The 14,966-nt window shown below is 43.7% G+C and overlaps 1 protein-coding gene across 2 annotated transcripts in view; it reads right to left on the bottom strand.

Annotated features, from left to right (window-relative positions):
- Positions 1 to 14,966, bottom strand: part of b3glctb (beta 3-glucosyltransferase b) — a 35,059-nt gene that overhangs the window by 13,075 nt on the left and 7,018 nt on the right. The window contains exons 2-9 of one of the 2 annotated variants that reach the window (XM_023827775.2): positions 14,684 to 14,720; positions 11,940 to 12,049; positions 7,982 to 8,057; positions 7,368 to 7,444; positions 6,501 to 6,612; positions 1,755 to 1,891; positions 1,598 to 1,661; positions 375 to 506 (exon numbers count right to left, since the gene is read on the bottom strand). In XM_023827775.2, coding sequence (XP_023683543.1) covers positions 375 to 506; positions 1,598 to 1,661; positions 1,755 to 1,891; positions 6,501 to 6,612; positions 7,368 to 7,444; positions 7,982 to 8,057; positions 11,940 to 12,001 — 660 coding nt within the window. In that variant the 5' untranslated portion in view covers positions 12,002 to 12,049; positions 14,684 to 14,720. The remainder of the gene's footprint in view (positions 1 to 374; positions 507 to 1,597; positions 1,662 to 1,754; positions 1,892 to 6,500; positions 6,613 to 7,367; positions 7,445 to 7,981; positions 8,058 to 11,939; positions 12,050 to 14,683; positions 14,721 to 14,966) is intronic. The other variant, XM_023827774.2, reaches the window with a different exon arrangement.

Below are 14,966 nucleotides of genomic sequence, written 5' to 3'. Positions count from 1 at the left end.
AGCTGTGTCTTGTTCCCTTGACTTCTTTAGCCTGGTTCTACCCAGCCCTTCCTTGTGAGATTGTCACTGTTTATTCTCATCCTGCCTCATTTGTTTTAACCTTGGCTTTGCTTTACATTCCTGTTTACCATTCTGTCTAGCCCTTTTGCCTGATTCTGTGCCTGCTTGTTTTTGACCATTGCCTGGTTTTTTTTTTTTGTGAATGTGGTACCTTTGCCCATCCCAGTTTAAACCCTCACCTGTTGTTTTCTGCAGCCGCTACGGCTCACAGGATTAATCCTAATTGTCTCCCGCCTCCCGTGAGTAGTCTTTCATTGTCTGCCCGTGATACAGCAGCTGTGGCTAACAGGGTAGTAGACAGGAATGGCACCTACGCATTGAGGTATGTGCTCGGGGAGGGTGGTGGCACAGTCCCTGGCTTGAGTGGAGCCCTCCAAACCTGTACAGAACTCTGGGACGGCAGTCAGACTAGGCCCCTGGCCATCTTCCCAAATGTAGAGTGCAATCTAAAGGAAAAAAGGAGAGTTGTGAAGATGGTAGACTAGGAAAGAGCACATCCAGCAACCATCAGGGAAGTTCTATACATTACTCAGACCTTCACCCGTTGCCTGTCTGCTTTCTATACACACTGTAAAGCAAGTAACACCCCCAAGTCAGCTTTGTAGGACACCATATAGTCATAGTCCCAGTCAAAAGTTTGGACAAACTAAGCCACCTATGAAGGAGAGTGATAGTGTCACATTACAGGATCTGGCCACCTGATCTAAACCCAGCATAAATGTTTTTAGAGGAGTTTGACTAGAGAGTGAAGGAAAAGCGGGCAATGAGTGCTCAACATATGTGAGACCTCCTTCAGGACAGATGGACAAGCATCCCAGGAGGCCACCTCATGAAACTGGTGTAGAGGAGACAGTGGGGTCAACCAGTTCCTGGGGCAATTGGGGTTAAGGGCGTTGCTCAAGGGTCCAAGGTGGGATCATTCTGCTGACCCAAGAATTTGAACCGGCAACTTTCTGAATCCCAGTGTTATTTTGTAGTTATTTTATAGCATTGATGTCCTTATTTTAAAATGTAGAGAATAGTACAAATAAACCTTTCTACAGGTAGGTGTGTCCAAACTTGTGACTGGTACTGTATATTTTGTATATAGCAACACACAAACACAGAACATCAACCACCTCACAACATCGAATACAAAGCCAGCCTACTGCACAGCCCTTTGTAAAGGATCACGTTGTATCTGTCTCTCAGACAGATGGATTAGTAAACAGTCCCTGGCTTCCAGTAAATAGAGATTCAGTTTGGGAAAGTTGATCAATTTTATGGGAACTTCAAGTCCTGCTTTCTGGTGAACACGACCAAAACTCAACAGTAGTTTGTGGCAGTTGGCAAACACCTACACTATGGTATACTACACTATGGTATACAACCAGATGGTTTATCAAACATTGTGTATAAAAACCACAATGCTACATTAAGTGAGAGCACGTTTTTTTTCGTTTTAAAAAGTAATTTCCGGCAGTTTTTGAACGTTGCACACCCTACACTCGCAAAACCCCAGAAACCACGATATTAAGTATCAGTCCCGTTGCCTCACCTCGTGCTTTAGGTCGATGGTGAAATCTGATTTTAGTGGTTCATCTTTCACCTTGCTGGCAAGCCTGGAATTAAACCGGTTAAGCCATCAGAGCTTAACTGCATATGCAACACAGAATGCAAGTGGATTCCCGCGGGCAGGACGAGAGCATTCTGACCTGAGGATGAGGGGTGTGCTCAGGGCCCAGGCCGCCGAGAAGTCTGGGTAGCTGAAGGCGGACGGGTCGTCAGCGAAGGCGTAGTGGTGGGTGATGGTGGCCTCCTCGTCACGAAGCGGCTTCCCCAGGAACCACTCCTGAGCAGAGAGGAACGCAAAGCCACTGTGCCAATGCCTGCACATGCTTCACAGTCTAGGGCAGGGGTGTCAAACTCCAGTCCTGGGGGGCTGGAGCCCTGCACAGTTTTTAGTTCGCCCTCATTGAACACACCTGATTAAACTCCTTGTGCTAATTACCACACAGTTCTTGAGCTGAATCATTTGTGGTGGAACAGGGAAAGAACTAAGTTACACAGGGCTCCGGCCCCCCAGGACTGGAGTTTGAGACCCCTGGTCTAGAGGCTGTACCGGATGAATGATGCGGTGTCGTCTGTGATGTCATGATTGCTATGTCAGGATTTAAATCACTTATTAGGAGGATCCTTACCCAAAATAAGCAAATTTTCCCCTGCCATATTTATCGTCTAAATTACATGCAGACACAGGTACAGTTGGGTGTAAAATTTCATCACATAATATTAAGACTGTGACTTATTCTTTTCCAGGAGGATAAAAACCCATCCTTCTTATAACCCATAAACTCTTGAGTCCTCAGATGGTGGCATTTGCTTTAATAAGTTATTAAACCAGATGCATCATGTTTCCACAGGCCTCCAGTCACCAGCAGGGTACAAAACCCATGGGGCCAATAGCGATGTTCGAATGTTTGAAGCCTTTCTCCGCAAGTACACGATAGCACATGCGGTTCTAAGCCTAGATTGTGTACTGCATAGGTGTGAAACCCGAGACCCCCTGTCTCATTTCATGAAGCCCACATGAAAAAAACTGATAAAGGTTCCAATCTGGCCCATGGGATGATTTTACAATAGGACACATTGATTTGAGAAATCCCACTATTCTTAGTATTTCCACTCGGGGTGGGGGTGGGGGGGGGCATCAGAGGGATGAAAGGATATAATATTCCGTGGCACTATCAGACTCACCATGCTGAAAAAGGGAAAAGGTTTGCAAGGGAAACTCAGAACAGACAGAATGAACCGCTGGCAGACCTAAAGAAACGGCAGCATATTTTTAATCGTAGCGGGAGACCCGAGTTGTGAAAGGTAGCTACCGTAAATGTTAGCAAATGCTGAGTCTGTGAAACTGTAGAAATTATGTACCAACAAGCCTCAGACATTCGCCAACATAAGTCTGATGAGAAATGGTGACTGTGGATTTCAGATCTTGCCTATTTTCATGCTTTCTTTATGCATCAGTACTTAGTGAATAACTGTGGTGATTAACTGCTTAAATTGCACTTAATGGCAGCTAAGTCACTATCTTAGATTGCAGGAAGAGGAAGTTGTAAGGGTTTTACTTGTAATTAGCATAACTGCGAATACCCCCACACAGAACGCACTGTAATTTCCCTGGCAAATTCTGGTTGTAACTCTAATAAGACTGACACCCCTGCAGTTTTGGCGCCAGAACATACCTGATGGGCCCAGGATTTTCATAGAGGGGCACGTAGGGGAAGATGGGGGTGGCAACAGTAAAAGTTGTTGATTGGGAAGTTGGGGGGTGAGAATGAGCAGGATTCTTAGCTTTATGATGATCAGTTTTACTAAAAAATTAAATATACCGTCCTATGTGGGTGGCATTTGGCGGGGCATGACTCAGGCAGGACTGCACCCCCATGATGCCAACCCTGAACCCTGGGTTCTCACAGTTATCAAAAGGACCAGCTGGCTTGATCATGGAGGGAAATAATCTCAGAAAGAATCCGGAAAACAATTTTCAGCCACCATCTTGAAGATTGTTCAAGTGCTGTAGAAAACCTGTGAAGGACAGTTGCCTCAACATCTCCAGTGGAGGATGGATGCAGTGATGTCACACTGTCCCGCTTGTCCTACTCAGGGTCAGGGGGTCCGGGGCCCATCCAGGGAGCTACAGCCGCAAGTCAGAGAATCACCCAGGATGGGGTGCCAACCCATCTCACACACACCATTCATACCTACGGACAATTTAGCGACTCCAATTAACCTCAGCGTGTTTTTGGACTATGGGGGGAAACCAGAGTACCCAAAAGGAACCCCACGACACACAGATAGAACATGCAAACTCCATGCACATGGAGCCAGGGCAGAAACTCACACCGCGGTCCCTAGAGGTGTGAGGCAACAGTGTTAACCATGGCGTCAGCAGACCACCCCGCAGCAGAGAGTGTTCTTTACGAGGGGAGGTAGCCTAAAGACATTACCTAAAAATACCATCAATTTTTATGATTAATCTCATAATGCTTATGAATAAGGTAATACTACTAATCATAACCCTACATTAACTTACAGATTTTCTAAATCACAAGCATTCACCCATCTCCCAAGTGCATATTCATTATGGAGACTTGCCCTGGCAGCGGAGAGCACAAAGCAGAAATACACAGGACTGGATGCCTGTCCACTGCATGGCACACTTGGGGTGCTTTATGGATGCCAAACAGCCTAATTGTTTTCAGGCATTGGGCAGAAGATCCCCGACACACAACAAACAAAAATAACTCGAGCTGTGCACTCTACCCAAAAAAAATGGAACGGAAAAAAGAAAACACCGAAGATTCAAAGATTCTGCAAAAGAATTCTATATGGCTGCGATAAAACATTATTTTGATAAGCGATTAATCATGTGATCTAAAACACAGGGTTTAAAGAAAACTGAAAATTTTTTATTTAAAAAAAAATATGATAAAATTCAATTTAGAAAGAAAGGTCCGCTGTCTCCAGCATATTTAGCCCAGTAACAATTATAGCTTATACTGCAGTATACAGAAATTCTGCTGCGGGAGGGTAGGGTCCAGGTTAATTTTATTGCCAAGGTTTCAAAATGTGGCGGTATATCGTATTACCATAATACTGCAAATGCCTAGTAAAATTATTCATAAAAGTTTACCAGTTTCTTCACTAAACTGTTTCTATTTGTGTTTATTGCAATACATCTGCCCTCTGCTGGTTTGGTGGAATATCACTTCTGTACTACTACTGAACTAGCAGCACAGAGGCTACAACGGGACCTTGATTTAATTAGCGACTGGGCTGATACCTGGCAGATGAAATTTAACATAGATAAATGTAAGGTAATCCATGCAGGGAGCAGAAATATAAAGTACAGGTATTTTATGGGTTCCACTGAAATAAAGGTATCTGATTATGAGAAAGACCTCAGTGTGTATGTTGATTCTTCCATGTCCCACCCTCGCCAGTGTGGGGAAGCAATAAAAAAGGTCAACAGGATGTTGGGTTACATCTACAGTATAGGTGTGTGGAGTTTAAGTCAAGGGAGGTGATGCTACGATTATATAATTCCTTGGTAAGACCCCACCTAGAATATTGTGTGTAGGTTTGGTCACCATACCTTAAGAAGGACATTGCTGCCTTGGAAAAGGTGCAACGTAAAGCTACAAGAATGATTCCTGGTCTTAGAGGAATGTCTTATGAGGAGAGGTTAGCTGAGCTGAATCTGTTCAGCCTCGAGCAAAGGAGACTAAGGGGGGACATAATCCAGGTCTATAAGATTCTAACAGGTCTGGATGCTGTTCAGCCAAATGGCTACTTCAATATTAGTTGAAATACTAGAACTCGTGGCCATAAGTGGAAATTAGCAGGAGAACATTTTAAAACGAATTTGAGGAAGCACTTCTTTACACAGCATGTAGTTGGAGTATGGAATAGTCTTCCTGCTAGTGTAGTGGAAGCTAAAACCCTGGGGTCCTTTAAATCAGTTAGATAAGATTTTAACAACTCTGAGCTATTAGTTAAGTTCTCCCCAAATAAGCTTGATGGGCAGAATGGCCTCCTCTGCTTTGTAAATTTCTTACGTTCTTATGTACGCATGTGACGAACGCAAATATGGACAGATGTAGTCTTTTTCCATCTCCACCTTATTATCGTAGGAAGGGAGGTTAGGTAAAAGGTCACATTTCTATTTAGCAATTACTGCTTCAGCTCAATTTGGTGATTTTTAATAGTCCCTCTGATACTGAGCTTTTAACCTGTGCTGCTATGTGTTTTTAATTTTGGCTTCCTGACTCCTACCCAGTTACCACCACAGTATATGAAATCAAAGCAGACCAAACTAATTTAAGAGTGAAAATATTTTGCTTATCAGGCAGACACACCTGACAGCCTGAGGCTTCTAGGGACAGCATAGATAGCTAAAAACCATGGCACAGTATGAAGCTCAGCAGATTAGCATCGGTATCCCTGCCTGGAAGGTTGTGGGTTCAAATCCCGTGGCTGGCCTTAACCCTAACAGCTCCCGGGGTGCTAAATATTCTCAGACCATAGGCTTTCCTCACTGGTATGTTGCTTTGGTCTGCAACATAAAATGCAAATCACTGTAAAATGTCAATCAGTTTGCTATGCTAGCCCATGAAGTTCATACCCACTGATAGAGGGGGTTCAGAGCAGGGAGGGTTTGGATGAATCAACAGCTGCCCACTCCCAATTTACTGCTCCCAACTCCAGACACATTTTATTGCCTCTAATAGATTCTACTCACCTAAAAATTTACTGCCCAGTGTAAGCTCAAATAAACACAGCAGACATAAAAAAAACAATGGATACACTCAATAAATACTCTCAATAAATAAAGGCACTCAAGGAGAAAGACTAAAATTAGAACAACAGAAGCAGACAAATGCCTCCACACCTACCTTCGCTGCGTCGAACCGGCTCAGGGCCCGGAGCAGACGTTCCATGCGTACATTGGTCTCCTCTTCCAGGAAAATGAACCATGAGGAGGTCTCCCCATAAACAGAAGCTAGGCTGGAGGTCGAGAAGAAATTTATTTGCTACTGATGAGGCACGTAGCTAGATAGTAAAATTATAGGTTTGAACCCCTCTTTGAAATTTGCTCCCAACCCCCAGTCAGCAAATTCTATGAAACCCGGTCTGGATACCAAGAGGGACCGTTAAGTACTACTGGGGCTCTCTGGGATATATCTGAGTATTAGTAATAATACGAGTTTTGTCCATTTGTCAGGGATGTATTTCCTATTTCATTTCCATCTTGAATGCTTGGCAAATTTCATCACAGAGATCCATCCCATCACACAGAGCCGAAGCGGTGAGGACCTCCTGCGCCGTGTGTGTGCGCGCCATCAGCCACTTACTTCCTTCTTACGCCGCAGGTTTCGGGCTCTGTTGAGCCGCGTAACATGCTTGGAGGACAGCATTACGCTCTGGGTTCCACCCGTAGCCCAGTAGGTGTCACTGTTAAGCAAGGGTAGGATGAGGAACCCAGCTGTGTGGCCCACATGCTAGACTGCGCGTCTGCATCCCTTTGGCGTCATCATCGCCACCAACTGTTAATGCGGCACAGGACGGGAATGGAAACCTGTTCCCTGCTGTTGGACCTCTTCACCACCAGGGGGGGACATTCAGGAAGCACTGCATCATTTTGCAGAAGGTTCAGTCTGCCAGGTAGCACATGCTCATACCCAAATGTACCCCAGGTACCCATATCAAGCAGCAGAATCGCAGGCGTCCAGCGGTTCCCAGTGGGCACGTGCTCTACTCACAGCGGTAGCACTGGCAGAATGCTCCAGTCGCCATCATTGCCGGTCAGGTTGTGCAGAAGCAGCACAGTGGGCAGGCTCTGTGGGGAAAGGAGAAGCTGGTCACCAGTATGGACGCCAGCTGTCTTCCGTCCAGAAGAGTCACACCTAGAGATCAAAAGCTTTGTGCCTGAGCAACCTGCACATCTACAGTAATTAGATTCCTGTAACTAGCTCCTAAGTACAGCCTTGGCTCACACAAGTGCCAGACCTGACTGTGCTCTATTACCTTTTTTTGCACATTAACTAGAGGCCTTTCCAAGTCAAAGTCAACAACCAAAGTCAATGATAATCACAATCTGAAAAGGCTTTTCCTCCTGCTAAATCATGACATTAAAAAAACTCTTCATCCTCACATGGTCCTTTCAAGGAAAGAGTTTAGATATAAATCTGCTTCAGCCCTTTCACAGTTATTCCTCTAACTAGGATAAGAAATCTGTTCTTCAGCCTTGACTGCAAATGAATGTGGTTACCATAGAAACCTAGTGAGGTCCTGTACACACTATGGGAAATGGGATATGATATTTTACGGGTAAAACATTTAACCTTGATCCATTAAGAATAGAAAATGCATTTACAGGCTGAGAGGGAGACCACGCTTGCCCTTCATCCTCAACTGGAGAGGTCCGATGATGAATGGAAGGCAAATGGCACCTTAGAGAGAAGCAAGCCAAGTCTATGAAGAAACAAGAGGCTTTAATGCAAACTGCAGGAGATCCGTGTCATTCCTTTAGGGTCGCGTTCATCGAAACTTGCAACAAGTAATTTCGTGAGTAATCCTAGTCCTCTACTTAATAAAAAAACACGTTTTACCAGGCAAGGCGGATGGCACTAATTAGAGGGTGAAGCATATTTTGTTCAGAGGCTCAACAAGACTGGAGCTTTCAACAGTGTCATTGTCATTAATGTGGCTTCAATGAGCCAAAGCAACAGCCTCAGATGCGAAGCAGTGGCCTTGTGAACAGAAGCCACTGACTGATTGTTATGGCTCCTTTTGCAGTTCAGGCACAAATACATCAGTTTTGAACACCGCAAGTCTGCTCTGTCTAAGTGTCCTTGAATTGTACACTTGAAAGAGAATGAGAGTCACTCAATGCTCCCAAAGGCCGTGTGCCTTTGCTCATGCCGCTGCCCTCCCCTCACTTTGAATTACTTTGTTTACATAACTGAACATCCTTCACCCAGTGGCCGTAATGACACAGGGGGGCCAAGCAAAAAGATACACAAGAACCCTAAACGAGCTCGCAAATGCTAGGTGGAAAAAAGATCATGAAATTCTAGAAGTTTCTGTGACTGAAACTGGGACTTTGCCTAAAATAATGATGATTCATTAGATTAAACATCCCAGTTAGACAATTTGGGGGGGGGGGGTGTTTTGCTGTAGGTAAGGATGCCCAGAGCCACATTCCCAGGATATCTTTGTAAAGGCCAGTATGAATTTATGACCCCTGCTGCAAAAGGCATCTTCATAATGATAGAGCATTTCTACTGATGCAAGAGAGGCTAATGAATCCCACAATGCAGAGACACACGGTGTACCTACCCTGTCTCCACCCCACAATACCTGCTGCTGTGTGTGTGTTGGTTGTGTAAATATTACACTGTGGGGACCAAATGTCCCTAGAATGTGATACAAACCTGTTATTTTGACCTTGTGGGGACGGTTTTTTCAGTCCCCACAAGTGGAAACTCAATTTTATAAAAAATCTGTGACTGCAATCAAAAAACTAAAAATGCCAAAAGATTTGTATTTAGTCTGGTTATGTATGGTTAAGGTTAGGGCTGGGTTGGGGTTAAGGTTGTTATTGTTAGGATTAAGGTTATGCCTATAGAAATGAGTGGACGGTGCCCACAAAGATATGAACACAAACGTGTGTGTGTGTGTGTGTGTGTGTGTGTGTGGGTTTGCATAGATCACATTTGAGGACCAAATTGTCCCCAAAGTGTAGTAAAACCTGAAATTTCCCTACTTTTGGGGACATCTTTTGAGGTCCCCATTTGGATAACCTCAGTTTTATAAAAATCTGTGAATGCAATCAAAAAAGTAAAAATGCCAAAAGTCTTGTATTTGGGTTGGTTACTTATGGTTAAGGTTAGGGCTGGGTAGGGGTTAAGGGTGTCGTGATTGGGATTAGGGTTATTCCCATAGAAATTAATGGACGGTCCCCATTTAAATAGGAAGACTAAGTTGTGTGTGTGTGTGTGTGTGTGTGTGTGTGCGTGTGTGTGTGTGTGTGTGCACATACATGTGCATGGCCACGTATGTAGACATGGTCACAGTGGGCAACCATTCCAGAGAGACTCTTCACAAATAATCACGATCGCTCAGTAATCAGGAGCAGCCCCGCTGCATCGCTACTCACCAGCTCTCCGTTGGCATAACAACAACAACCAGCTTAGGGACAGGTGCAGCTTCACCCTCCCTGAAACAATCCGCCCTCCACCAGTTATAACGTTTTTGTAAACTGAAATAAAATAGGATGCGAAAAATAAAACAAAAAACTGCAAATAAGCAAAAACTATAAATACTGCTTCTGTAACTTAAACAAAATAACAAACGTTAAAGACTTTCCGTTACTGTCAGTTTAGCTAAAGTAATGATTTGTTTATCTTTAATTACCATCAATAATACCAGGAACACAGTTTGCACGGTAGAACTTCATATGCACTGAATATTTATGCAGGAGTCACTGAAGATCAGATACATTCAACTTTCAGTCTGTCCCTAGAAAGAAAATTACTAACACTTAAACCACAACGAAATATATGACCAAATAGAAATATCTCTTTAAAATGAAAAACAATAAAAACAAACAAAATCAGAATGAAAATGAACTTAAACTGGCTGTCAAATGGAAATTGAAAATAATATAAAAATAAAATCTAAATTTAAAAGCTCAAAATGACAATAATACTGTCCTGCAGAATCTGGGCTCCGTGCCTCACGAGAACAAGAATGATGTACTTCCGGGTCACCGTGACTCAACGGTGACCTGAGAGCCCCACTGGGACACCGTCAGCACTGCAGACAATAGCGGATGCAGCTAGTGGGAAGCCAGTGGGCCTGCATGTATGGGTCACTCCAAATCCTCACCTTATGACACGGGGGTGAAGTTCCTGGAACTGAATTTGCACTCATTTGAGTCTGATGTAGCGAGACGGCATTTAGGCGCCGCTTCTCCAAAAGTGCCATGAATATTTAAGTTGGCTGCTGGTAACCTCATGTTACATATTCATACAGCTTGATCCATCCAGAGGTCAGAGTCAAATGCCGCCCTGAGACGTCCAGGGTAGTGGACAGTACCATTATGTCACGGGGAAGGGGGTCCCTGCAGACCAGACCAGACCATATAGGCCAGCTGAAAAATGTGATGCCTAATTGCTTAATCTCTTCATAGATACTGGAAGAACATTATAGGAATACAATCCATTATTAATCAACTCACTTCCGCTTTTATGGTGTCTATCGACAAGGCAGCTCCTGCCCCGTCGATAAATTCGCTGTAAATCGCACCTAATAGCATCTGTCCATCACTATGATTAAACCTCTACAGTCTACACAAAGGGAAAACCAAGAAACAGGCAACTTCTATTTTTTGCTAAGCAGCGCTGGAAAGTCTTGTTGTCTCCTGCACTAATATGAAGCTCCTTGGATTGAATAGACCGCATGTAAAATCAGACTGAGCTCAGCTGAATGAAGCTGTGAGCCTGGAGCAGATGGCTTCCTGTCTGCCACACACACACAAACACACACACACACGCAAACACGCAAACACACAAACACACACACACTGTCGCCAAGCTTAGCACTTTATGTGACATCCTCCACTGTGCCATGACAGAGCAGCCAGCCTGTGTCTCTGCTGCCCCCTGTCACTGCAGCCAAAGGTTATAGAGGCAGCATATTTGGTGCTACTTCCCCTGACACCTGAAGGACAGACATAACTGTAAAGTAGAACACTGTAGTTTTAATGTTGTCTGCTTCTTACCCAGCTAGCAGCCTTCTGTACCTCTCTCCCACCCACAGAAAGAAAAATAATTAGGTAGGTTCAAGCTGAAGCAATGGAATATTAATGCAGTTAAGACGTCAGACAGGACTGTCAGCCAAAATAAATAATGACATTGGTTCGGATGGTTCCACCTAAGTCTTTTCAAAGCAAGGGCGACGCACTGTGGAGATTGTGCGGTACTGCAACAGAAACTAACTGAAGCGGAAGTAAAAGCCCATCGATGGGGATCATCAGCTCCAAGCAAAACAATCTTATAACATTACTTTTCGGACAGGCTGCTAAAAGACTCGGGGGACGCAGACACGGCTCAAAAAGTCCAACTGAGATTCACTGATTTTAGTTTTTTTTTTAAAAAAAGCTGTAAAAAGCTGACTAGAGAACAGGTTCAAACGCTTTCTACAGTTACAGAAAGGCAGACCAAAACTCTTAACTTAGTCTACCCGGAATCAGCATTATCGTGGGCAATGAGCGTGATAACTGGTATAATTGCGGAGTTGCCACACAGGCTGTAGGGGCGCTCTGGTACCGCTTTGAGGTCCTCCGCCTGCTGCAAAAGCTTTGCTTTCTGCTGCTTCGCCCGCCGCTCATGGAAGGAGTTCCTCTGGCTCTGGATGACGAACACCACGTTGCGCAGATCTGAAACATGCGAGGAACGGAGAACGGGCGTCAGGGGTGGTGATAGTTAATGGGACAGTAGTGTTATTTAACAAACAACATTATAAAGTGTTCTTGAATAATAATGATCTTTATACAGAGGCGCCCCCCCCCCCCCCGCACAGCAGATTCTATCCGTATTCCTTATTTCTTCAGATGTAATTGGAAACCTAGCAGGGGACCCAATGTGCCATTTTGTCAGGGCCCCCAACATTGCTAGTTTTGCCCTTGTTGATGATTGCGCCAAGTTGCAGCCACACAGGGTAGCCCGTTCTTCCACGTATAGCAGCGTCACCGCCCCCATCGTTAGTTTTATGTGAGCTTTCATAATAATAACAGCCACAGAATGTAATACCATGTGGTCATAGATACCACACTAATAAATAAGATGGTATCGTGTGTAGCCTATAGAAAGAGTTTCTTTTTCCGGATACCATCAGAAAATGTAGCTAATGCATTTTTCAAGTTGTTCTCTAACAATCATCGCAAGGCGCTGTTCCACTGGCTTACGGGACACGGATCCAGTTCAGTTTTGCCACTACAGAAGGATCGGTTCGGTAAAGGCGTTGCAGGGTTTGAAGGGCGACAGTGACGGAAAACCAAAGAGGCGCTTGATTACTGTTCATACGGTGTACATCATACATCATGATTTATTATGAACTACAGTACTTTTTAAATTGGGTTGGAAATTCATAAGTTCCAAGCCACCTGGAATGCATATATATATATATATATATATATATATATATATATATATATATATATATGTATATGTATATATATATATATGCATTCCAGGTGGCTTGGAACTTATGAATTTCCAACCCAATTTATATATGTATATATATATATATATACATATAATATGCGATACTAGTAATAATCAGTAATATATAGGATATGCAGCGCCGCATCAGCACGGGTACGGCTCCGTTCCTGGTGGCATTGGAAAAGCGCCAATAGTCCCACGTAATAAAGCTGCCCTGGAAAAAAATAAGGCCCAAGTGAGAATTACGTCACTGCCAAAGACTTGGCGCTCGATTCCACTCATTAACATCTCCCACCTCTTTAAAACTTTAAAAGCTCAGTCTGTGCGCAAAGTCATATACTAGGCTACATAACACAGCGATCTTACGGAAGAGAAAAAAGTATATAAAATTGATGTAGGAGGACCAAATTGGTAAGCTAAGGAAAAGTCTGGAAGGCTGTAAATTACATAAAATTTGCCTAAAACTTTTCCATAAAATAATTGGGATTATACTTTATTTCCATACTATTTATTCAAGAGCTCATGTGGTGGAAATTTACTAGGTGAGGTACGCAGTCTCCGAACCTCTGCTTGCCTCGCATTTGTAAACCAAGGTAGCGAAGTGCCGCCCACAAACACATGGGACGATCAGATTCAAAATCAAGAAAAAAAGGTCGACTGTAGCCAACCAGCTGGGGGAGCCTTTCTGTTTCGTATCTAAGGCTCAAGTGATCAGCTCCTGCTGGAGACCTCGGCTCGCGCTCTGCCTTTTTTTCTCTCTCACTCTTCTTAATCCAGCCTTCAGCTCACAGCCCCCAGAAAGCCAGCAGACCTCTGTAATATGGAATAATCTAAGACTGACTGAACACTACATTCAAAACCTTAAATACAAAAAGACTGCTGTTGAACTGCGGCATTCTGGGGGCAATAATAAAAAGAAAACACTTTGATGTGTTATTTATTATTTATATATGTTCAGTTTCTGTCTTCTGACTCCATCTGTAAGCCACTTCTTCAGAACAGGCATTGCCCAAGGCACATTAACTTGGTCAGAGGCCCCGGGGCTATTTCAGTTTTCTTGCCCCCCCACCCCCACTATTCTCTATGACGGTTGGTACAAGTTGTCCAAGGGGGAAGGAAGTTAGCTGAAGCCCCAGGACTTCAGCCTGGGGGCATTGAAGGGCCCCCTGCCCGTCGCCATGGCGCTGCACCATCTGTGATCACATGTGCATGTGTTATGTGTGCATCACCCGACTCTGCTGTTCACTTTCATTATATTAGTGTAACAGGACTTGGCAACGCAAAGCCTTATCCTTGATTGTTGTTTCCGTCACTGTGTCTGGTGCCTCCAAATCCTCCCACCACCATCGAATGCGTTAATGTTTCATCTGGACTCTATTGCCCTTCTGCAGTGTCAGATCAGATTCATTCTCACACTCTCACAAAGTGGGCAGACTTGTAATCTGTGCTTATTCTTTCATACGATTCGTGACCTTATGATTCACCGTCGTAATTTTTAAGCATTTAATAAAGTAAAGCATGCTGGGATCATTCTGTGTTCAACCCATGAGAGATTCCAGGTTTTAATAAATTAACTTGAATTTTTTTCGTTCGGTTTTATTGAAAAATCTTCCTAATCTATTTTTGTATATAATTTCACCAACTTTATCATTTCAATAAATCCTTGGAAATAACTGCCCATCTATATCTGATCTTATCCATTTAAGCTACAGAGATCCACTGCCAGACTCAGTGGTAGATTCATGTGGTAGAACTGCAGTGTCCCTCCTTGAATGTAAGCTCACCACCCTGTGTCTGCCTGTAAAGTTGCTTAACCACACATGATGTCGTAATTCATGCAGACTCACCAACGTCTCCTTCACTGTTCCCCCAGATGTCCTGTATCTGAAAAGAGGGACAGCAGTTTAGATTTTACTGCGACTCTGCAAGCTTTTCATATTGCTCCCTGCAGTAATATAGCTGTTTAGTATGTTTTTAGACATCATGTTTCTTATGTCTTATATTCCCCCGACCATGAACACAATATGCAATTGGAAAAAGGATGGATGGATGTTTTATGTTTTCTAAATGATATTTTTACTCTTCTCTTTATATATGCAATGCGCTGTGATGGACTGGCATTCTATCCTG

This window comes from Paramormyrops kingsleyae, chromosome 18 (assembly GCF_048594095.1).
Source record: "Paramormyrops kingsleyae isolate MSU_618 chromosome 18, PKINGS_0.4, whole genome shotgun sequence".
NCBI classification, from domain to species: domain Eukaryota; kingdom Metazoa; phylum Chordata; class Actinopteri; order Osteoglossiformes; family Mormyridae; genus Paramormyrops; species Paramormyrops kingsleyae.
Note: the sequence above shows the minus strand (reverse complement) of the source record. Positions and strands in the feature narration are given on the sequence as shown.